Source organism: Zootoca vivipara, chromosome 12 (assembly GCF_965207765.1).
Source record: "Zootoca vivipara chromosome 12, rZooViv2.hap1.1, whole genome shotgun sequence".
In the NCBI taxonomy this organism is placed as follows: domain Eukaryota; kingdom Metazoa; phylum Chordata; class Lepidosauria; order Squamata; family Lacertidae; genus Zootoca; species Zootoca vivipara.
In genome coordinates, this window is record NC_142595.1 from 54,168,388 (window position 1) to 54,192,563 (window position 24,176).

General features: G+C 46.7%; 1 protein-coding gene across 1 annotated transcript; it reads right to left on the reverse strand.

The window, feature by feature from the left end:
* Nucleotides 1–80: 80 nt before the first annotated feature.
* LOC118078340 (uncharacterized) lies at nt 81–23,812 on the reverse strand. Its single transcript, XM_088654894.1, has 10 exons — nt 23,682–23,812; nt 20,288–20,785; nt 20,010–20,091; nt 19,686–19,768; nt 16,698–16,824; nt 13,967–16,129; nt 13,035–13,165; nt 8,210–8,629; nt 5,790–5,916; nt 81–3,699 (listed from the first exon to the last, which is right to left on the reverse strand). The coding sequence occupies exons 2-10, from the start codon at nt 20,744–20,746 to the stop codon at nt 3,107–3,109; spliced, it is 4,185 nt and encodes a 1,394-aa protein (XP_088511020.1). The 5' UTR covers nt 20,747–20,785; nt 23,682–23,812; the 3' UTR covers nt 81–3,106.
* Between the last annotated feature and the right edge of the window lie 364 nt (nt 23,813–24,176).

Sequence of the window (24,176 nt, forward strand, 5' to 3'; positions counted from 1 at the left end):
TCCCCAAGGGACACGCGACAAAGCTCAAGCCTTTCTCCTCTCTATTTTGAATGTAAGAAACAAAGAAACTCATTAGAAACAGCCGAATAAATGTTTTTACTTGGTTCCAACGGTAATAAAATGATCAGGCAGAGGCAGAGGCGGGCTGAGTCATGAGATGAACTGGGAGGGGAGGTCACAATCCTGGGAACGTGGCCCCAGGATCACACCTTACCAAGGGCTAGACAGGAGCTCGGCAGACTTTCAGGTACAGGAACACCCTCCTCAGGGTGGAGATTCACGAGGTGCAGCAAGCCCGGCTGTGCCAAGCGATACAAAAGAACGAAATGAAGTGTAAATACTTTCTCTGCTAGGTGCCTTGAGGGACGGGGGGACGGGGGCTCCCGTTTGCCACCACACCTCCTTCCTCTGACACCATTCATGATGCTTTTGCATTTGTATGCTGGGAAACTTTGGGAATTTTTTAAAAACGGAGCTAACCCTTGATTTTGGTTTTTCTTTGCTTTGCTTAAAGTTAGCAACTTTGTGGCAACAAAATAAATGCTTTAGCGTGGCTGCCGCTCTTTTTCTTGGCTGTGCTCCCTTTAACACAAACAATCTGTAACATGACACCTTAAAATATACACATTATGCTTTGATACTGAAGCACCTATTTAGGAAACCCAAAAACTCATTGCACCAATGGAACATTTTTTTAAAAGCCAACAACTAAAGTAAATTCAAGTATTGGGGGGGGAGGGGAGGAAATGTGCTTTGAATGTATGTTGTACAAAGCCTCAATAGCTCTCCAGGTTCCCCAGCCTCAGATTTCTTGAGCTAAGGAACTGGAATGCATTATCTAAGCAGGATGTGATTTCTGTGACCGGTTGTTTCATTCCAGTTTTGAAGCTGGGTGTCTAGTCCAGGTTCAGGGGCTCCTCTCTGGAGGCAGGAGAACCCGGACCCCTCGCCACTGTCTTTAGAGCAATGCTCCATCCTTGCAGGAACTTCTGAAACATTTCATTTTGATTTCATGTGGGTGTTTTGAAGTCTGTGCTCTATTTTGGTATTGCATTCAATGCCACAGTGGCCATTGCGAAAAGGTATCCCTGCCACTGTTAGTTTTGCGGCATAAACCATCATATGTATTTATGCATTTATTATAAATATTATGTGATTATGCGTCATATTAAGCAGAGAGGGAGCTGGGGGGGGGTGTATCACCACTCACCCACAAAGCTCACTGTGTGACCTTGGACCAGAAAGTCACTGTCTCTCAGTCTAAAGTACCTCCCAGGATTGCTTGCTTGTATGTTAATATTTATGGACAGCTGCATCAGAAAAAAATATGCCAGGGGTTTACAGCAATATAAAAACATAAAACCAAACAAAAACATCATTAACAACAGGTTAAAAGCAAAAAAGAACTATCTAAAACACAAGCATCAATAGACCCTTGTGAGGGATGTCATCTGAATAGCCTGCAGCAGGTGTTTAAAAGCTAGCACAGAAGGCGCCCCCTGAATCTCTAACAGCAGGGGTTCCACAGAGCTGGGCCCATGACACCCAAGACATCTGAAGGCGGCCCTGTTCAGGGAGGCTTTTAATGTTTAATAGATTGCTGTGTTTTATTTTTCTGTTGGAAGCCGCCCAGAGTGGCTGGGGAAACCCAGCCAGATGGGCGGGGTATAAATAATAAATAAATTATTATTATTATTAATTATTATTATTATTATTATTATTAGGCTTGAGATCAACACTGGTAAAAGGAGACCCATGAATATTGCTTTGAGCAATTTGCAGGAGAAGTGGAATAGGTATAACTGCAATGCAGCTAAAGAACCATAAAAATATAAAAAAAATGTGTCTCCAGCCCACATCCCTGATTTTGAATTAAGAGTGTGTGTGTGTGTGGCCAAGAATGGAATCATGAAAAGCCCTCCCTAAAAACCAAACGAAAAAGAACCTGGGACACACCCAGGATAGTCAGGGCTACAAACTTGGGACCTCAGCTCAGGCTGCCTGCTGGGAGAGGTCAGCCTGCCCATTCTTCATGAGGAATGGCTTAGGGAGCTGGGTATGTTTAGCCTGGAGAAGAGAAGGTTAAGGGGTGATATGATAGCCATGTTCAAATATATAAAAGGATGCCATATAGAGAAGGGAGAAAGGTTGTTTTCTGCTGCTCCAGAGAAGCGGACACGGAGCAACGGATTCAAACTGCAAGAAAGAAGATTCCACCTAAACATTAGGAAGAACTTCCTGATAGTAAGAGCTGTTCGGCAGTGGAATTTGCTGCCAAGGAGTGTGGTGGAGTCTCCTCCTTTGGAGGTCTTTAAGCAGAGGCTTGACAGGCATATGTCAAGAATGCTTTGATGGTGTTTCCTGCTCGGCAGGGGGTTGGACTGGATGGCCCTTGGGGTCTCTTCCAACTCTATGATTCTATGGCAACTCTCTTTCCTCTGCTCCAGCATATTAGAGCAACGTCACAGCCACCTTTCCAGCTCAAGGCAGCATACATAGCTCCATGCCCCCTCCAAAACACCCCCCCCCACTTTGAAATCACAATTTAAGAAAGCAATAATTATGAAACACTCAAACTGGTTCCGCCAATGCCGGTTGTGTGTGTCCAATACAGATGTCAATAAGCAACACAATTCAGAGAGCAGAGTCTATGATTCGAACCCCTCTCCATTCTCCATCTCTTCTCTCAACTCCCTGCAATACTGTATTGGGGAAATGCTGCTGGTCCACCTTATAGGGATAGTGTAAGAATGTCTTTATGCAGAGCTTTGAATGCTTCAGAATGCCCTAGGCAGAGGTCTAGTTTGTCTCCCAATGTTCTGCCGCCACTGAGAGGGGCTTCATCGAGAGCACCACCCCTGCGCCACCTTCCCACTGTATTCAAGAGGCACAGCTGCAAGAAAGGACATTCCAGCTAAACATCAGGCAGACCCTTCTGGTGGTACAAGCTGTTCAAGAGTGGGATGGACTCCCTCAGAAGATGGTGGGACTTTTCTTCATTGGACGTTTCAACTAGAGGTTGGATGCTTTAGCTGAGACTCCTGCATTGCACAGGGTTGGGCTAGATGCCCCTCAGTGCCCCTTTCAACGCCACAATTTAATGCTTCTATGGTTTCTCCCCTGTATGACTTCTTTGATGGGAAGTGAGATGGGCACTCCACCGGAAGCTCTTTCCACATTCCAAGCACTGAAAAGGTTTCTCCCCTCTATGGATTCTTTGATGGTAAGTGAGACTTTTTTTCCAACTGAAGTTTTTGCCACATTCGAGGCACTGATATGGTTTATCCCCTGTGTGAATTATTTGATGGGAAATGAGACTGGCTCTCTGACTGAAGTTCTTTCCACATTCCAAGCACTGATAGGGTTTCTCCCCTGTGTGAATTCTTTGGTGGGAAGTGAGGTTGGCGCTGTGACGGAAGCTCTTCCCACATTCCAAGCACAGATAGGGTTTCTCCCCCGTATGAATTCTTTGGTGGGAAGTGAGGTGGATGCTCTGTCTAAAGCTCTTGCCACATTCCAGGCACTTGTATGGTTTATCCTCTGTATGAATTCTTTGATGGGCCCTGAGATGGGGCCTCTCACTGAAGCTCTTGCCACATTCCAGGCACTGATATGGTTTATCCCCTGTATGAATTGATATGGCTTCTCCAATGTGTGGGTTTTGTTGTGGCCTCCCTTGTTCTTTTAATTCATCACCACCTGAAACAAAGACAGAAGCAGATTAGTGCCTCAGGAAGAAATGGACCACCAATTATTGAACAATGCTAAAGACCACTTGTGATAGAGCACGGGTGTCAAACACAAGGCCCGGGGGCCAAATCCGGCCCGCCAGACCTCATCATGTGGCCCGCCGAGCGCCCCAGCCAGTGGGACCTTGCTGCTGAAGCGCCGCGCCAGCAAAGCGCCGACAAACAGCTGGGGCCAGGGAAATGCTTTTTGCCCCTGGGTCCCTTCGCGCTCTTTTCTGGCACTGAATCAAGGCGGTGACCCCCCCTTCCCTTTCTTTCTTCCTCTCTCTCGTTCTTTTTCTTTCTTTCCCTCTCCTTCCTTCCTTCTTTATCTCTGTCTTCTCTCCCTCTTTCTTTTTCTTTCCTTCTTTATTCCTTCTTTCCTACTCTTCTTTCTCTCCCTCCTGCTCCCTCTTTTCTTCCTTCCTTCCTTCCGTCCTTCCCAACTTTCTTCCTCTCCCTCATTCTTATTCTTTCTTTCCCTCTACTTCCTTCCTTCTTTCTCCCTTTCCGTCTTCTCTCCCTCTTTCTTTTTCTTTCCTCTTCTCTTCCTTATTTCCTACTCTTCTTTCTCTCCCCTCTTTCCTTCCTTCCTTCCTCTCTCCCTCCCACTCCCTCTTTCCTTCCTTCCTTCCTTCCTTCCTTCCTCCCCTCCCCTCCCCTCCCCTCCCCTCCCTCTCCTCAGAAACATAGGATGCTGCTTTATACTTCTGGCCCTTAAACCCTGGAACCAGGAGAGCAGCTTCAGTGAGTCAACCTCAGCCAGTCCCTTTGGTGAAGGGTGGTGGCTCACTGGCAGAACATCTGTCCTGCATGCAGAAGGACCCCAGCATCTCCAGGTACTGGTAGCTCTGCAAAGGTCCTGCATGAAACCCTAGCGAGCCTCCACCACCCAGTGCAGTTACCAAAAATCATTTTTCAATAAATTGTACAATAATTGTACATTTGAATATCTACTTGCCATTATTCTGGCTATGTTTCTGCTTTCAGAGCTAGTTATTACTTACATTATTACAAAAAACAGTAATAATTGAATGCAGTGACAATAATTTATGATAATAAAGAGTGGACACATAGTCCTACAGATACAACCGGCCCTTTGAGGGTGACCAAACTGCTGATGCGGCCCCCGATGAATTTGAGTTTGACACCCCTGTGATAGAGGAAGAACTAAGGGGAGTTAAATGTGAGCACTTACTACCTTCACAGAGACATATTTATGGGAACACTAGTCTCATTCAGCCCGTTAAGAAAACGGGCGCTAGAGGTGCGACGGGGCTGCGGCCTTCCCTCCCTTTCTGCGCTCGGCCGTGGGGCGCGCCGGGAACGCAATTAAACAAAGCGCTCTCCCGTCATGTCCCGCGGCCGAGCGCAGAAAGGGAGGGAAGGCCGCGGCCCCACTGCTCCTCCCATGGGCCAGGTAGGGTTGTCAGGAGGCGGAGGCGGCGGACCAAGATGGCGGCATCTTGGTCCGCCGCTGCAGGGGAACAGGAGCCAGAGGGTTGAGAGAACGCGCACGTGTGTACGTCCCGCCTCTTCGTCCAGTCCCTGTCTCCCTGGGGCACATGCGCATTAGCGCGGATAAAGGGACACAGGGAATCTGGACGCAGAGACACAGGGACTTTATTATATAGGATGAGATCCAAAAAAACCTGGCTCTTTTCTGAGATGAATGTTGTTTGGGCCAATCATAGAATCTGCTCCACCTTGGTCAGTCACCTCCTTGGTCAACCAAAAACAGAGAGAAGCAGAAGCAGAAACAAGAACACAGAACTTGACAGAATCTACATCCACTTCCCTAACAAATCTGAAGACTGCATTTTAAAAGGCCTGGGAACTTCAGACCAGCCTGATCATGGTTTACAAAGGCATCACTGGAGGAAGAATATTCACAGACCAAACAGTTAATACCCCTTGATTCAAGGTGAGCTGTGGGGGTGTTAGAATCCCAGGTTCTCTAGGCGGCACCTGAGCTTCATCCAAATCTGGGAAGTTTGTCACATAGAGATACAGTATTATGGAATTTCTATATGTATATTATGATCCAACAAGGAGCCTTACCAAGAGAGTCCATGATCCCACGATTCTCCTCCATGACATCCTTATGCAGAGCTCTCTGGTCAGGATCCAGCAATGCCCACTCCTCTGCCGTGAAATGCACAGCTACAGCTTCAAAGCACACTTGACCCTGAAAGAAAATGGGAAAGGTCCTCTTAGGCAATATTATTGAAAACACATTGTTCTTTTCTTTTCTACCTATTAATTGCTGTGTCCCTTTAATGGGATTGTTTTGCTGGACATTTTAATAATGGATGCTTAACATCTTAATGGAATTGTTTTATTGTGTATTTTAATGAAGCCTATTTTAGCCTTCAACAATAAACATAGAAATAAAAATGCAATGACTGATTTAAAGAATCATAGAATTGTAGAGTTGGAAGGAACTCTGGGTGTCGTCTAGCCCAAACCCCAGCAATCTAGGAATCTCATCTATGGCAGATGGCCACCCAACCACTGCTTAAAAACCACATTCGGAGGGAGTCCCTTCCACTGTCAAACAGCTCTTAGCATCAGAACACTCTTCAAGATAATTAAGTCAGACTCTCCCTTCTTGCAATGCAGAACTTGAAGCCATTAGTTCGGGTCCTCCCACTGTGAGCAAGAGAAAACTAGCCTGCTCCGTCCTCTAGGTGCAAGCGCTTTAGACAGCGGCACTTGGCTATAGTTGGGTTCGTACTCCTGGGGTCTTGAAGAGCTGCTCTCCCTCCCAAGCCGACTTCGGGGCACATTTGTCTCATCTTCTAGCACTTGGAATCTCCAGCGCTCTCAATACATTACCCTTGAGTGGGGCCACTTTTTATTTGTTCTGAGGACCAGATCCTGATCCCAACCTGCCCGCCCCGGCTGTAGGGTCAAGTGGGAGGGGACAAAGTTCATGTGGGAAGGCTTAAAAGACAGCTGTCAAAAGTAAGTAGGTTACAGGTGCGAAGCTGTGTTGGTCTGCCGTAGTAAAAACAAATAAAAAAATTCCTTCCAGTAGCACCTTAGAAAGATTGAGGGCACTAGGAGAAGGGGACGACAGAGGACGAGATGGTTGGACAGTGTTCTCGAAGCTACAAACATGAGTTTGACCAAACTGCGGGAGGCAGAAGAAGACAGGAGTGCCTGGCGTGCTCTGGTCCATGGGGTCACGAAGAGTCGGACACGACTAAACGACTAAACAACAACAACATATATATATATCCTATGGGATTATTGCAGTGCCCGCTATGTGAAGCTACCCTTGAATCTGATTTATAGAGTGGTGCAAAATGCAGTGGCCAGATTATGGGCTGGATTCCCTCTCTTTACTTATGGCATTTCTACCCCTCCCCCTTTTCTCCAGGGAGCTCAAGGTGGCATCCATGGGTCTACCCCATCCTCACTGAATCCCCACACCGACCCTTGAGAACAAATTTAATTCCTGTTTCAAAACAGCTGCATTGGTTGTCCCTTCATTTCTGGGCCCAGTTCAAGGAGGTCTCCACTTAGGTCCCCCAACAAAAGAACCTGAGGAAAGTTGGGGGGGGCTGTTGAAGAAATAGAGCCCCCAGAACACACACACCATTTGGCTCAATCTGGTTGATCTAAATTTAAATTCACACATGAATTACTTTGAAGCTGATTCCCACATTCACCAAGAGCCCAATACTTTATATGGTGTCATAGGCGACAGAAGAGGGGGTGGGGAGTCTTGCACAACCACTAGGGCTGCTGACTTGTCTCTGCGATGTTGGCTGTTCTCTGTTTACTCTGCTCTATCCTGCGGCCCCTTTTTCTGTTTAAACCAATTCATGAACCAAACCTATATACCGACCACTAAGAATGAGCCACACATTGTAGGTGTTCCTAAAAAAATGTTGTGATCTTTTTCTGATATACAAAGGACAGGAGAAGACTCTGTCCATTTCTTTGTATCATTTACCACTCCTATGATCCTTGTTGATTGAATTCTGTAAAAAGTTATTCTAAAAAGAAAAAGAAAAAGGCAACACATGCACCCAGGCCCTGTCCACCCTGCGTCTGCAAGGCAGGATCAGACCATTTTAAAGAGCCACTGGAAGGAATTTTTTAAATTTTGTTTTGACTGCGTCAGACCAACACGGCTACCTACCTCACCTGCCTAAGTCAGGGTTTCGTTATTATTATTTTGCGTACATTTTACGTCCAATTGCTTTGTTACCTCTTTTTTTTCCCTCCCGAAAGGGGCGCCTGAGTCCAAAAGGAGGATACAATTGCAGACCACCCAAGAACTACCGGTACCACCTACGTGGCTTTGCAGAGAGGAAGGGAGCAGGTCCCTTTGCTCCCTCACTTGGGGGTCGCCCCCCCCATGCACGAGCTGAGCAAGATCCCCCTGCCCTGCATCCTGCCATGCAACCCCGGGACCCCCCTTCTCCCCCCAGCAAACCCTAAGGCTGAAGAGACGTCACCAGACTCACCGCATCCCAGAATGTGCGAAGCCAAGAGAAAGGGCGCTGCTCCTCTGGCAGGAAGGGACTTGGCGGGGGGGGGGGGGAGAGAGAGAGCTTTGGTTCTGGAGGACCTGATCCCTCCTCCCCCGCTCTTTCATTGCCTGTCCTCTCTAGGAACCCAGCTCTGTTCCGTTTAACCCTTGGCAAGCCGGTCGCACCCAGCTCACGCCTTTCTCCCTTTCCAAACAGGAGCCCGGCAGAAGCCGTTTGCGTTGCGCACCCCCAGAGAGGGTTTATTTGGGGGGGGGCCCTCTTGGTAGACGTGCTGAGCTTCTCCCTCCCTTGGAAACAGAAACAGGAGAAGCAGCTTGGGTCCCCCCGTTGAAGGCTCTGCAGGAAGCAGGAAAGCCCATTGCAGAACCCGAGAATCCGCCACAGCTTGCTAGCCTACGCAGAGCGCGCCTGCACCCGCCGCGCCCGGCCATCCTCCTCCTCTTAGTCGAGAGGATAGCAAGGAGAGGAGGAAGGCAGGCAGGCAGGCAGCCCACCCACCCCTCCCCCGGCTCATTCCGCAGCCCCTCGCGCGCGCACCCGCCACTCACCCTCCCGACGAGCCCCGGCAATAGCCCCAGGCACGCGCTTTTAAGCACAATGGCCTAATACAGTGTTTCCCAAACTTGGGTCTCCAGCTGTTTTTGGACTACAACTCCCATCATCCCTAGCTAGCAGGACCAGTGGTCAGTGGTGATGGGAACTGTAGTCCCAAAACAGCTGGAGACCCAAGTTTGGGAAACACTGGCTTAATGTACTCTGGTATGGAACAGGTAGGTAGCCGTGTTGGTCTGAGTCCAAGCAAAATAAAAAAAATTCCTTCAGTAGCACCTTAAAGACCAACTAAGTATGGTATGGAAGTTATTCTGTTGTCTTTGTCCATGGAGTTTTCTTGGCAGGGATACTGGAGTGGCTTGCCAGTTCCTTCTCCAGGTGGATCACTTTTAGTCAAAACTCTCCACTATGACCTGTCCATCTTGGGTGGCCCTGCACGGCATAACTCATAGCTTCTCTGAGTTATTCAAGCCCCTTCGCCACGACAAGGCATTGATCCATGAAGAATTGATGCTTTTGAATTATGGTGCTGGAGGAGACTCTTGAGAGTCCCATGGACTGCAAGAAGATCAAACCTATCCATTCTGAAGGAAATCAGCCCTGAGTGCTCACTGGAAGGACAGATCGTGAAGCTGAGGCTCCAACACTTTGGCCACCTCATGAGAAGAGAAGAATCCTTGGACAAGACCTTGATGTTGGGAAAGATGGAGGGCACTAGGAGAAGGGGACGATAGAGGACGAGATGGTTGGACAGTGTTCTCGAAGCTACGAACATGAGTTTGACCAAACTGCGGGAGGCAGTGCAAGACAGGAGTGCCTGGCGTGCTGTGGTCCATGGGGTCACGAAGAGTCGGACACGACTAAACGACTAAACAACAACATGGAAGTTATTCTACACTCTTTCTGTATTGTACCGGGGAAGCATGGCCAGAGATTTCCATGGAAGCTGAAGCGCAGCCCAACAGGTTAATCCGGACTCCGTTAAATGGAAACGAAGTACTGTATCCAGAGGCACTTATTTACAGAGGATGCTTCCACTTAGCTCCGTTATCCCAACGTAATACACTTTCTTGGTGAAATACCACTTTCACCAGTAACACCTGCGCCGAACAAGCCCTTTCCTAGGGTTTTGTATTCGTTTTGTAGCCCCCCCCCCCTGAGTAATTGGTCCTCAAACAGGTCCTAGGAATCTTCTCAAGGCCCAACATAGTCCCTTTCACTCTGTAGTCATATTGTGGGGGTTTCCAGTGAAAATCCCATATTTGGCAGCACTCCCTAAAATGGATTTTATGCAATGGAAACCCTCCAAAACACAGTAAGTCCTATGGGCTTTTAAAATATGGAATCTGTGGAAATAAAGCTTAAAGCTTTTCTGTTTTCATTCACTCATCGCACACCTACACTTCTGGAATTTGTGCAGGTCAGTTTGTGGGGCGCTGCCAGATGTTTCAAAAACAGGGTGTGTGCTACAAAGCACCTCATAACAATTGCAAAACTGGAATTGGAATTGTAAAAGATAAAATTATGACTACAGTCAAACCTCAGTTGTTGGGTGCTCCATCCCTCAGCCCCCCGCCTGATCTCCAGTTTTGATATATTGGAATATCATGACGTTTAGCTGCTGATACATCACAATGCTGAAAACCAGATATCACTCAGCCCAGTCTGTTTTTTAGTACAGTCATACCTCGGCTCCCGAACACCTTGGAAATCGAGCATTTCGGCTCCCAAACAATCAAAAACGGGAAGTGAGTGTTCTGGTAGTGTTCTGGTTTTTTAACGTTCTTTTGGAAGCCGAACGTCTGACAGGGCTTCTGCAGCTTCTAGTTGGCTGCAGGAACTTCCTGCAGTTAACCAGAAGCTGTGCTTTGGTTTCTGAACATTTCGGAAGTTGAAGGAACTTCTGGAACAGTTTCCGTTCAACTTCTGAGGTACAACTGTATACCTAAAATCCTTTGTTTATTAGAGGCTATCCCACATCTATATACAGTATATAAAAATGTAGGCATTGCGCGCGCAGAGGTCACAGCCTTTCTCCGCTGAACTGTAATGTAACAAATTTGGCCACAACGTTCCATGCCCATCAGTGAGGGATCTGGCATTAATTTCCCCCCAAAATAGCAAACCTTTCATACCTAAAATAATGATTAAACACAAAAAAGTGGCGCCCAAATTAGACGTCACCAGCAGAAGCTCTGAAGACTCCATCAGCATCCAATAGAAAGGCAGATCGCCTACTGCTGCCTCGAAAGCCCCGCCACCAGATGACATCACAAAATTCCACAGCAACCAACTGAAAGCAGGCCTTTTGCAGCAACAAGGCCCAACATTTCCAAGTGGAGGTAGGGGCCTGCCTGGGGGGCCGAATAGGGGGCAGGGATAGGTAATGGGGTCAGAACAGGGTGGGGGGGAGATACAGGGATGGAACCTGCCCTCTCCACAGTATCTCGCCTCGGCTTTGCAGACTAGGCTGAGAGCATGTAGGGGCCTGCCTGGGTAGGGGATGGGGGGGGGCGAATAGGCCGCAGCATAGAATCAACTGCATATGGGCCTTTTACAGGGTCGTGCCTTTGTGTAGAATAAATGTTATTTCACATAACACACGTGGGTAGGGGAGTCAGGGTTGGGACAGGGCAAAAGTTTACAGAACACGCGCATTGGGAGAATGATTGTGTGCAAAATGAAGGGTCACAGGGATAACCCGGGGGGGGGGGTTGGATGGAGGAGAGGAGGGAAAACACAGGGGTAAGTGGGGGGGTTAGGGGGAGGAGAGGGGGGACATCACAGGGATAGGCCGGGGTGGGAGGAAAAGAGGGAACATAATAGGTCATGGATCAGAACAGAGTTAGGGGATTCACAAGGATGAGGAAGGGGAATGAGGGGAGGAGTGGGGGAATCACAGGGATACGTCATGGATTGGCACAGGGTAGGGGAAATCACACAAATAACCCACAGCAATGCGTGGCAGGGCCAGCTAGTTTTGTTCATAAAATTGCACTGCAGAGATAACCACCATAGAGTTATCAACATTTTCAAAAGTAGGGGATCTGTGGCTTAGCTTTTGAAAAATAGGGGGTCCTCAGCAATTAGCTAATTGGGAACCACTGTTCTAGGGGATAAGGCCATGTTCTACCCATCACTGGGGAAAGCAGTGTGCTTCTGAATATCCTTTGCCAGGAATTGCAGGTGGAGAGAGAAGGGTGTTGTTGCTCTCAGGTGTGTTTCTGGGCTTCCTCAATGGACATCTGGTTGCAAAGACAGGATGACACACTAGTTGGGCCTCTTGCCTGATCCAGCTGCAGAACTCTTCTCAGGAACAATGGGGCATGTTTCCATGGGGGTGGGGGGGAGAGATTCCCCTTGGAGGTTGAAGTAGAGAATATCATGCCAGATTCCCCATCAGTGAGACTTTATTCAGGAATGCAAGAGCATTTCCATTGGGGCAAGTCATATATATGCAAATGGCCGTCCTATTAGCTTTTCATCCTCTACCCAAACACCTTCTGGCAAACCTGTGGGAATGTTGGAGGGTGGCAGGAGAGGATATATTGTTTATTAATATCCTTCCTAAATTGCGCTAGCAAGTTTCTTCGCTTAGCAGAGTGCGTTCCCCTTCTTACGCAGCAGAAAGCTGGTTGCAAACTCATGTGAGTTTCTTAAGACAATAAGCAATTCAATCTGGCTTGTCCAGATTGATAAATGTTCTAATATTCCTGGTAAGACCCCTTTTGAATCCCTCCTAAAAGAATACAGATACCATGGTCTTATTCATAAGTATCAAAAAGTAGTCAGGCAGAGCACAGTGTGATCCCTGAAGGCAGGCTTAAGGCTTAAAGTTACAAACATGTACAAATAGGTTTACCCCATATGGGAGACAACCTGGGGAACTGCTGTGGCAGCCAGCAGTACAGTCCAGGTGATGCAGGATTTGGCCATTTACCAGATCTGGAAAGGTCACGCCCACCTAATAGTCACATGCAAGGAAGGGTGCTCCAGGCCAGGAGGAACAGGAAGTTTCGACTGACTGGAACAAACATTCCCTTGCATGTCCACTCTAGCAAAACAAGGAATGTTGTACTTGACTGTTCCCAGTGGGTGACATCCTCAAAACCAACCCTTCCCCATCCCTTATTTAAGCAGAGTCCGTGGCGGCGGAAGATGCTCAGGCACCTGGAGCGGCAAACATGACATGCACCTGGGGGTGGGACATCGCTACGTAGTGCGCATGTGGGGCGTCGCTACGTACAACGCATGCATCGTACATAGTGACACCCCACATGCGCACTACGTAGCGCTTTGCCAGCGGCACCGGAATCACAGGTGAGGGGGGAAGTGTTGTTGCTCTCAGGTTGTGTTTCTGGGCTTTCTCAATGGCATCTGGATCCAAAGACAGGATGATGCACTAGGTGGGCCTTTGGCCTGATCCAGCTGCAGAACTCTTCTCATGTTCAAAGGGGCATGTTTCCATTGGGGGGGGATTCCCCTTGGAATCCCTTGGAATCCCATTGGGGGAGATTCCCGTTGGAGGTTCAAGTAGAGAAGCTCACATCAGATTCTCCATCAGCCAGACTTTATTCAAGAATGCGAGAGCATTTCCATTGGGGCAAGTTGTATATAAGGAAATGGACGTCCTATTAGCTGTTCCTCCTCCTCCCAAGCACCTTCTGGCAAACCAACCCTTCCCCATCCCTTATTTAACCACAGTCCATGAAAAACAGCTTACTCAAGGTACATTTGCTGTATGTGTCAGAACCCTCCTTAGACCTCACAGGGAGTGCTTTTCACGGGGCAGTTCACCACGAGGTTCCTCTTGAACTGGTTCTTGCCAGTCTTGTGGTCAGGTCTTCTTCTTGTGTATGTGACAATCGGCTTCACTAAGAATGGTTCTAACATTAATTCCACCTCTCAATGAATGGAGAATAGTGGCCAGAGACCACTGTTTATTTGTTTGCTTGCAGTTGCAACAGGTAGGACTCAATCCAGTGGCTTCAAGCTTTAAGAAAGGAGACTTTGACAAAACGTCAGGAATAACTTTCTGATTATAAAGAGTTCTTTGACAGCAGCATGGACTGCTCCAGAGGTTTATAGACCTCCCCTTCCTTGGAACCTTTAAAGCAGAGGTTGGATGGCTATCTGTCATACCATAGGTCTATTCCCACACTATGATTCCGTAACTCTATGGTTTCTCCCCACTGTCAGTGCTTTGATGGGAATTGAAATGGGAACTCGGTCTGAAGTCCTTTCCAAATTCCAAGCACAGATATGGTTTCTCTCTTGTGTGAATTCTTTGATGGGAAGTGAGACTTCCCTTTTGACTGAAGTTCCTCCCACATTCCAAGCACTGATACGGTTTCTCCCCTTTATGAATTCTTTGGTGGGAAGTGAGAGATCCATTCTGACTGAAGCTCTTTCCACATTCCAAGCACTGATAGGGTTTCTCCCCTGTATGAATTCTTTGATGAGCGATAAGATTACTCTTCTTACTGAAGTTCTTTCCACATTCCAAGCACTGATATGCTTCCCCCCCTGTATGAATTGTTTGATGAGAGATGAGAATGGCACTCTCACTAAAACTCTTTCCACATTCCAAGCACGGATATGGTTTCTCCCCTGTATGAATTCTGTGATGGGAAGTAAGAGCGCGACTGTCCCTGAAGCTCTTCCCACATTCCGTACACTGGTATGGTTTCTCCCCTGTATGAATTCTTTGATGGAAAGTGAGATGGCCCCTCTGAGTGAAGCTCTTTCCGCATTCCAAGCACTGATATGGTTTCTCTCCTGTATGAATTCTGTGATGTGACGTGAGAGTAGCACTGTGACTGAAGCTCTTTCCACATTCCAAACATTGGTAGGGTTTTTCTCCTGTATGAACTCTTTGATGGGAAGTGAGACTGTTCTTCTGACTGAAGCTCTTCCCACATTTCAAGCACTGATAGAGTTTTCCGCCTCCATGAATTCTTTGGTGATAAATAAGACTGTTTCTCTGACTGAAGCTCTTCCCACATTCAAAACAATGAAAAGGTTTCTCCCCTGTATGAATTATTTCATGGATGGAAAGATTGACCTTCTGTGTGAAGCTTTTCCCACATTCCAAGCACTGAAATGGTTTCTCCCCTGTATGAATTCTTTGATGGGAAGTGAGACCTCCCTTCTGAGTGAAACTCTTTCCACATTCCAAGCACTGATATGGTTTCTCGCCCGTATGAATTCTTTGATGGGAAGTGAAATTGGCCCTGTGACTGAAGCTCTTTCCACATTCCAAGCATTGATAGGGCTTCTCCCCTGTATGACTTCTTTGATGGGAATCAAGAAGGCCACTCTGACTGAAGCTCTTTCCACATTCCAAACACTGGTAAAGTTTCTCCCCTGTATGGATTCTTTGATGGAAAGTGAGATTGCCCTTTTGACTGAAGCTCTTTCCACATTCCGAGCACTTATAGGGTTTCTCCCCTGTATGAATTCTTTGATGGGAAGTCAGATTAACCCTGTGCCGGAAGCTCTTTCCGCATTCCAAGCACTGATACGGTTTCTCCCCTGTATGAATTCTATGATGGGAAGTGAGATTGACCTTTTGACTGAATCCCTTTCCACATTCTAAGCATTTATAAGGTTTCTCCCCAGTATGAACTCTTTGATGAGAAGTGAGAAGTCCGCTCTGACTGAATCTCTTTCCACATTCGAAACACTGATATGGTTTCTCCCCTGTATGAATTCTTTGATGGAAAGTGAGTGTTTCCTTCCGAATGAAGCTCTTTCCACATTCCAGGCATTGATGTATTTTCTCGCCTGTATGAGTTTTTTTATGGAGATTGAGACTGCCCTTTTGACTGAAGCTCTTCCCACATACCAAGCATTGATATGGTTTCTCCCTTGTATGAATTCTTTGATGGGAAGTGAGATTAACCTTGTGCCTGAAGCTCTTCCCACATTCCAAACACTGATAGGGTTTCTCCCCTGTATGAATTCTTTGATGGGAAGTGAGATCAGTCTTCTGACGGAAGCTGCTTCCACATTCCAAGCATTGATAGGGTTTCTCCCCTGTATGGATTCTTTGATGGGAAGTGAGATTGCCTTTTTGATTGAAGCTCTTTCCACATTCCAAGCATTGATAGGGTTTCTCCGCTGCATGAATTCTCTGATGGGAAGTGAGATGGGAGCTATGTTTGAAGCTCTTCTCACATTCCAAGCACTGATAAGGTTTCTTCTTTGTATGAATTCCTTGATAAGAAGTGAGATGGCTGCTCTGATTGAAGCTCTCTCCACACTCCAAAAATTTATGTGGTTTCTCCACTGTGCGGATTTTGTCGTAGTCTCCCTTGTTCATTTCCAATTCATCACCACCTGCGATGAAAAGAGAAACAGATTAGAGCCTCCGGAAGAAATGTAGCTCCAAATTATTGAAGAATGTTGATTAATGCTTGTGATAGAGGAAGAACTAAAATATCTTACATGGGCGGTCCTACTACAGGGTTCATATCCTTTGTTGATGAGCATTCATGGATGTATTTATGGGAATCTGAGATTTGAAAAGCCTGGCTTTCCTCTGGAATGGATTTTGTTTTGTCCAATCATGGAATCCGCTCCATCTCCAAGGTCAGTAGTCTCTTTGGTCAACCAAAAATTGACCACAAAGCCTGACAGAAGCTCCCTCCACTTCCCTAACCACTCTGAAGCCAACATTTGAAAAGGACAGGGCAGTTCAGGCCAGCCAGATCATTCTAAAGAAAGGCAGAACTGGACAAAGAATTTTCACAGACAAAACAGTCAATAGTCCCTCCATTCAAGGTGGCCTGTGGGGGTATTAGGACTTCAGATGCTGTAGGTGGTGCAGTTAATCAAAATCTTAGGACTGCATTACATATGGAATTTCAAAACAGATATACAGTAATGATCCAACAGGGAACCTTACCGAGAGAGGCCACGATCCCACGATTCTCCTCCATGACTTCCTGATGCAGAGCTCTCTGGTCAGGGTCTAGCAATGCCCATTCCTCGTCTGTGAAATGAACAGCGACATCTTCAAAGCACAACGAACCCTAAAAGGAAAAGGTCCTCCTCTTAGACAGTAGAAAATGAAGTACTGTACTACATATTGTGCTGTTGTTTTCTATCTGTTAATTGCTCTGTTGTTTTCATGGGATTGTTTAATGGGATTGTTTCCATTTTAATTATGGATACTTACAGGTGAAACTCGGAAAATTAGAATATCGTCAAAAAGTGCATTTATTTCGAGTTCCGGTTTCGCTTGTGAGGGAAATGGCTGACCCCTGTTCCATCTCGCCGACCTTCATGGGGAATTTGGCGGCTGCTAGGGGAGTAATAGCAGTCTCCCCACCCCACCCCGGTCTTGACGGGGGGGCCGCTGGCCCGCGGATGCCCCTTAACCCACCCCGATTCTTTGAGGGGTGGGGGGGCCTGGGCCAAAAGCACCCATGGGGGCTGGAACTCCCGGAGGCCACCCTGTGCGAGCGACATCTCCATGATTAAAGAGGATAATTGGAATTAAATTCATGGACGTGCTTCAAAAGAAGGGGGAGAAGATACTGCCAAGGAATTTTCAGCTGCTGAGCGCGAGGAGTTGAGGGAGTATTTCATCATGAAGAAAGATTGATTGGGACAGAACGAAAAGGGAAGTGAACTTTTTATTCTTTTACTTTAAGAGGTACTTAACACTTAACACCTTCCCGGACGCTCTGCCCTGGTATTTTGAACAAATGAGAAATGGAAACGAACTGTGTGATCATCGGACTTTATATAAGTAGAGAACTGCTATTTAGTATGTTTTTAGAAGCTGCTTGCGTAAAGCTGTGAGTGAAAAAACCTCCCCAATTGGACATGTCGCTGGAGTGTGCCTGGAGCTGTCGGGTGGATTTACGAGGTGTGACGCACATTGAATTTGAACAGTGGTCTGAAGCAAAGAGCAGCTAAAGGGCAAGGAGAACCATAAATCTGCTAAGAGTTTGTGCATAATCTGACCTAGTTGTGCCTTGCCTGGAAAAGCTGTAATTTTGTGATAATTGGACAGTTTGAGAGTTGGAGAAGAAGGAAAAAGATCTGAGTCATGCGAGATGGCGCTTGCTGTGCTTGTTTGTGCTGGACGACCGACGCAGCAGGAGAGGCACTCCAGATAATGAGAGATTTATGGGGAGGCTGGTCTGGATAAAATTCGCACAGGAGAACGAACATGTGTTGAATCTTGTTTGATGCTTATCTCAGCAGCTGTGGCAAAATTGAAAGAAAGAAAACATCTAGAGGGAATGTTGGAAAAGATAGACCTTGAGTGACTTTTTTTTTTAAGATTTGGACATTAGAACAAAGACGGCAGCGCAGACAGTTATCTATGACCCCCAGACTTTGAAGCATTGGGAACTCATTTTTTTATGATTTGGCATATTATTTGGTTTAATTGATATGTATTTGTATAATTTGGAATATTGGAAATATGTGAAATAATTGTGTTTTAATTGGAAAATTAATAAAAAAAATTTTTTAAAAAAAAGTGCATTTATTTCAGTATTGTAACTTATTATTATTTTTCTTTTAATTTTTACAAATGCTTTCTTTTGGAAATTCCACAGTAATGAAACAAGTAGTTGCAATAATACAAAAATAAACATCGGTATTACATTTCATTAATTACATTCCATTTATAATTGACCCGCCTAATGACAAATAATTGCAATTACAACAAATAAAGGCTTGACATATCTTGCTTTGCATGTCATGCATCTATCTCATAAATTGGTTTCATCTTTAAAGTTGCCTTACTGAAATAAATGCACTTTTCGACGATATTCTAATTTTCTGAGTTTCACCTGTATCTTAACATCTTAATGGAATTCTTTTATTGTGTATTTTAATGCTAGTTATCAATCTTTGTGCAAATGGATGGAACGCCAATATTGTCTGCTCAAGCTTTCCATTTGCCAGACGGAAGAGTCCTTCCCTCCTCTCTTTGTCTGCTATTGGGGGTGGGGTTAGGGGGAGAAAGCCCTGCTGTGCAGCTGATGGGGCTGGTAAGGTGAATCCTGATCACTGATAAAATAATAGAATTCTTGAGCTGGAAGAACTGGAAGAGACCCTGAGAGTCAGATCATCAAAATCCTGCAATGCAGGACTCTCAACTAGAGGACCCCTGACCAAGGACCACCCAACCTCTGCAATGAAGGAGAGTTCACAACCTTCCAAGGGGGGTCAGTTCAACTGTCCAACATCTTACTGTCAGAAACCTCTTCTAGATTTCTGTTGTTAACGCAGCCTAGAATAGCATTAGCTGATTTTGCTGCAGTTCTGTCTTTTGTCTGTCACCCAAAAACATTTCTCCGTATTTTCTATGCAGGGGAACTACTATTTTCTTGTTCTTCCCCTGGCTTCAAACATAGCCAAATAAAACTTTTAAAAATTATTTTGAACCTCTCTTGCAAACCTGAGCTTTGGCCCACCAGACCTTCTCCCCACAGCTGTTGCCTCCTCTTGTCTACTCCTCCTTTGTGCCCTTCTTACTTTTCAGCTCATCTGTAAGCTCCTTAGGCAACCACACCAATTTCTCTAGATGCCTCCCACTTTTCTTTTTTGTTGGGCTTGTCTGTATTATGCCTTCAACATTTCCGCTTTAAGAAACTCCCAGCCACCTTGGAAACCCTTCTCTTGGGAGTATTTGTGACCATGGCATCTCACCCAGAAGCCTCTGAAGCTTTTTGGAATTGGCCAGAGTGCATGACTGACTGCACTCCATTTTCGGTTGCCTCTGAATCATGAAACCCAGGAGGACATGATCACTTCCTCCCTCATTTCCCAGTAATACAACTTTGTTGACACAAGCCTAGAGGAGAGAGACTTGTTTGGAACCAGAGACACCCTAGCTACCCCACTCCTCCCTCGGCCTCCTTCCCCCTACCTGATCTTGTTCCACAGCCACTGATTCTCCTCCACCATCATAAAAAGATGGATGAGGAGGTCTTGCCGGCATCGTTTTGTCACCTGCAAGAGACAAAGTTAAGTTTATTCCATGAGTGCCTGCTGCTCTCAGGGGTGAAGGAGTGCTTATCTAGGCCTTAGAAAGATTCTCCCCTGCTGATGTTTGTACCAGTCTCATATTTTCATTGTGCAAAGACACATCTCACCTCCAAGTGTCTTCCCCCAAGAGATGAGAAGAATCTACAGATTAGTTTCTAAATCCACAGCATGTGACCAAATGAAGAAGAAACTCCTTCCTCCTTACCCAGAAGCCTCTCTCTGGCGTCCAGTGAAGTCCTCTCTGCCTCAGACAAATCAGGGCACATTTCTGCAAAAAGATCCTTTCCCTGAAAGAAAAACAGGGATTCCAAACAGAGAATGGGGAGAAGGATCAGAAAGCGAATGGCAGATAAAATCTGGGGGTATCATATATCATTCCTTGGATGCTTTCCAAAAAAGGAGGGGACATTAGTAGATGATTTTAGGAGACTCTCCCTCCTGTTTGGAGCCCCTTGGGAGTATCCAGAGGAAAGTCTCTCTCACCTGCTTCCTCTCCTCTGCCTGACTCAGGAGAAAACCTTCGGCCAGGGCCACTGCCTGGGAACTGGTCTCCGCTCCGCATTCCCTCACCCAGCTCTCCATCTCCGGGGGAAGGACAGCCAGGAACTGCTCCAAGATCACCAGGTCCAGCATCTGAGCTTTTGTGTGTCTTTCTGGCTTCAGCCACTGACGGTCAAGGAGGTAGAACCGGCTGCAAACCTCTCGGGGTCCTTTGGCCTCCTGGTTGCAGAGATGTCTGAACTGTTGGCTATGCACATCTGAGCGGAGGGTGTCCTCCTCTCCTAGGACCTGCTGCACAGAGTTTTCCCAGAATCCCCCACTGCTCCCAGTGCCAATGGCATGGGCTACTCCTGCTTCAGGACCAGCTGAATTTTGCTTATCCAACTCTGCTCCCAGGAAGTCTTCCAGAGATCTCAAGGAATCTGTTTTTCCTTTCATCATGTTCTGTCTAATTGTCTGAATTACAGCTGCCAGCAACTTCTAAAAAGCAAATATATTGTTCCATTATAAAATTGACACATACTTAGGAGAAGAGAAAGGTTTCCTGAGCAAGCGTGGATGAGTTTTGCTAGGAACCAGGACTGGATCGCACCACAGCTTTCTTTAATAAGGAAAGGAAGGGGAAGTAATCCGCTAGCCCTCCTATAAGGAAAATGACCATAAAAAATGTGCAGGCAATAGAACTGCTTCTGTGAGTTGAAGCAGCCTGATTGCTTCTACTGTACCTTGCAGTGTTTTCAGTCAAGGAAGGAAGTCAGAACTATGAGTGATGAGTGAGTCATTTGGACCAAGTATAATGTGGACACTGGGCTAAAGTGGGGGTGCTAACCAAGGGATTCTCAAGAGTTTCTCTCCCTCCCACTCTGACTCCATGGCATATTTTTTCCCCTCCTTCTGTCTCATTTTCTAGCACTTGGAACCTCCAACCTTCTCAAGAAAGACTCCTGGGATGGGGTCCCCTTTTCTTTATTCTGAGGGCCAGATCCTGATCTGTCCAACTCCTTGAGGGCCATGTGGACAAAGCCAAAGCGCAGCATTTAAAAGCAAGCAGAACAGGATTCACCTTCTTTCTGTGATTGTGAAGCTTTTTTAAAGCTGTTTTTAAGGTTAACAACAACAACACCAACAACAAAAAACCTTTCCCCCCCCCCCAGCCATATATGCTTGGGGTAAGGTAAAGGTAAAGGGACCCCTGACTGTTAGGTCCATTCGCGGACGACTCGGGGGTTGCGGTGGTCATCTCGCTCTATAGGCCAAGGGAGCCGGCGTTTGTCCGCCGACAGCTTCTGGGTCATGTGGCCAGCATGGCTAAGCCGCTTCTGGCGAACCAGAGCAGCGCACAGAAACACCGTTTACCTTCCCGCCGGAGCGGTCCCTATTTATCTACTTGCACTTGGACGTGCTTTCGAACTGCTAGGTGGGCAGGAGCAGGGACCGAGCAACGGGGCTGCCCTTGAAGACAACTTGGAAACTGGTTCAAAATGCAGTAGCCAGATTATGGGCTTGCTTCTCTCTCTATTCGTAGCATTTCCATATCTGCTTTTTCTTCGAGACAGGATCAAAACTAGGTTTTATTTCACCCAGGTCAAACACCCAGTTTGCCCCACACACCCCACGTGCATTTGAACACACACACAGACAGGCTGGGAGCCTCAATGGCTCCCCTCTGGAGGCTCCACTTGGGGCCAAGAGGGCATCCTAGTGCCAATTCCTTGGTTGGGGAACGCCTGGTTTCCCCCCTCTCCAGATTCTGCAGGCCATGGTCCCCCTGGCCCCCTCCACTATGCCACTGCTTTCCACACCACCACATGGGCTTCCTTTCTAGCAGGGCCTCTCCTGCCTTGGATTCCTTTGATGGCGATGTTAAGCACAATTGATTTAATTCACACTGAAATGGGAATGTCTGTCTATTGCCAAGAAGGGAACAGGCCTTTTCTGTGGTGGCTCCCTAACTGTGGAATGCTCTCCCCAGAGAGGCTTGTCTGGCACCATCATGACATATCTTCAGGTGCCAGGCAAAAACATTCCTCTTTACCCAGACCTTTGGCTATTAAATAAACTATGGCCTGTAAAAGTACGGGGGAAGAGAACTCTTACAATGACGACTATTTTATTATTAGGCTATTTGTCAGTATGCATTTTACTATGTTCTTATTATGTTTTTATCATTGATATTCTGTTATGATTTTTTAAAATGTTGTACAGCACCCAGAGATCTTTTGATAAATGGTGGTATGTAAATTGAAGTAATAATAATAATAATAATAATAATAATAATAATAATAAATAATATTGGTGCAAGGGTTTAACTGGAAGATTCCATTGAAACTTCGGACAAGCAAGAAGAGCTGTCTGTGAGCTTTAACTAGTTGATAATTAACTGGTTGTTGTTCTCTAGCAGCCAGTGAGTGACCTTAGATCCCAGGGGAGGCTACTGAATAGCAAATTCGCCATCTTGGCAGGGTGGTGACTGAGTCTTTTGTTCTCACCGACTCTCCTGAAGGGAGAGGAAATGGGAGGCTGTAGGAAGAGACAGACCTTTGCTTATGTCTGTTTGGAATGTTCTTTCTTCTCTCCCAAAACTTGATGGAAGCGCATGGGTGGTCTTCCCCTGTCACCAATTAATCTACATTGTGCCTCTGAGCATGTGCAGAGTGTCTGCCCTCCCATCCCCATATTTGAATATCCCAGTGGGCATGGAAGAGGCTAAGAAACAGCCACTGCAGAATGGCAAGAAAAAATGGGAGCAGCAAATGTCGGTGGATCTCCCAGCAGTCCTCAGGTTTTTCTATGGAGCCCCCCCACCCCCACCCCGCCTTGGCCTCACCCTCCTTTAAAGCCACCCAGGTAGGCGGCCAACCCTTCCTCCTGCAGGAGGGAGTTCCACAGTTCAGCCAAGGACATAGGGAAGGCCAGCCTTTCTTTATTCCATAGGTCAGGCTTTTTGTATATTTGCATCCAGCTACAACCTCTGTTAATCAATGGGGCTAATTCCTCAGTCTGAATGGGGTTTTTTTTAAGACATGTTCTTTTCCTCTCCCCCCAAGGGGCAAGTAGTGCTTGGATCCAAAGAAAAGATACAGCCCTTGCAGACCTCCTGGGAGCTCAGCCCTCTGAGGTTTTGCAGAGAGGGATGGGGCAGGGCAGGAACCGCTAGAGTAGCCACTGGCTTAGGGACCCCACGCCTTTGAGGGGCCCCACAACAATGGATCCAAATAAAATTGATTTGATCTCGAAAGAAAATGACAACCTGAGGCAGAAGCTTCAAAGTAATTTGCAAGGGAGGACCTGAGATTTCGACTACCGAGAGAGAGGCTCCCCCCCCCCGTTTCTCTCCGCGCATCCGAAGGAGAAGAGAATGGAGATGGAGACTCACCAGATGCCAGAAGATGCAGAGACAACAGTCCCCTCCGCTTGCAGGAAAAGACTTGGGAAGGAGGGGCTCTGGCTCTGGAGGACCTGACACCCCCCCCTTTAATACATGTCCTCTCTAGGAAGGCAGCATCCATTCCTTTTAACCCTTGGCTAGCCGAGCACACCCAATTCACCCTTCTCCCCACCATTTCCCCATGATTGTAGGCTGTTTTGAAGTGTTTTTTTTTAAAAAAATATTGTGCTTCTCTGTTGTCATCTGCCCTGTGAACTTTAGGTGGGTAATTGAAAATAATAACAGGTAGGTAGCCGTGTTGGTCTGAGTCGAAGCAAAATAAAAAAAATCCTTCAGTAGCACCTTAAAGACCATCTAAGTTTTTATTTTGGTATGAGCACATCAGCAGTCGTTAACAGCCATCTACAGGTTTACCACTCCCATCAGCCCATCACCCATTCCCACCCACCCCCACCACCCTCTGTATATATATAAGGGTCTGAC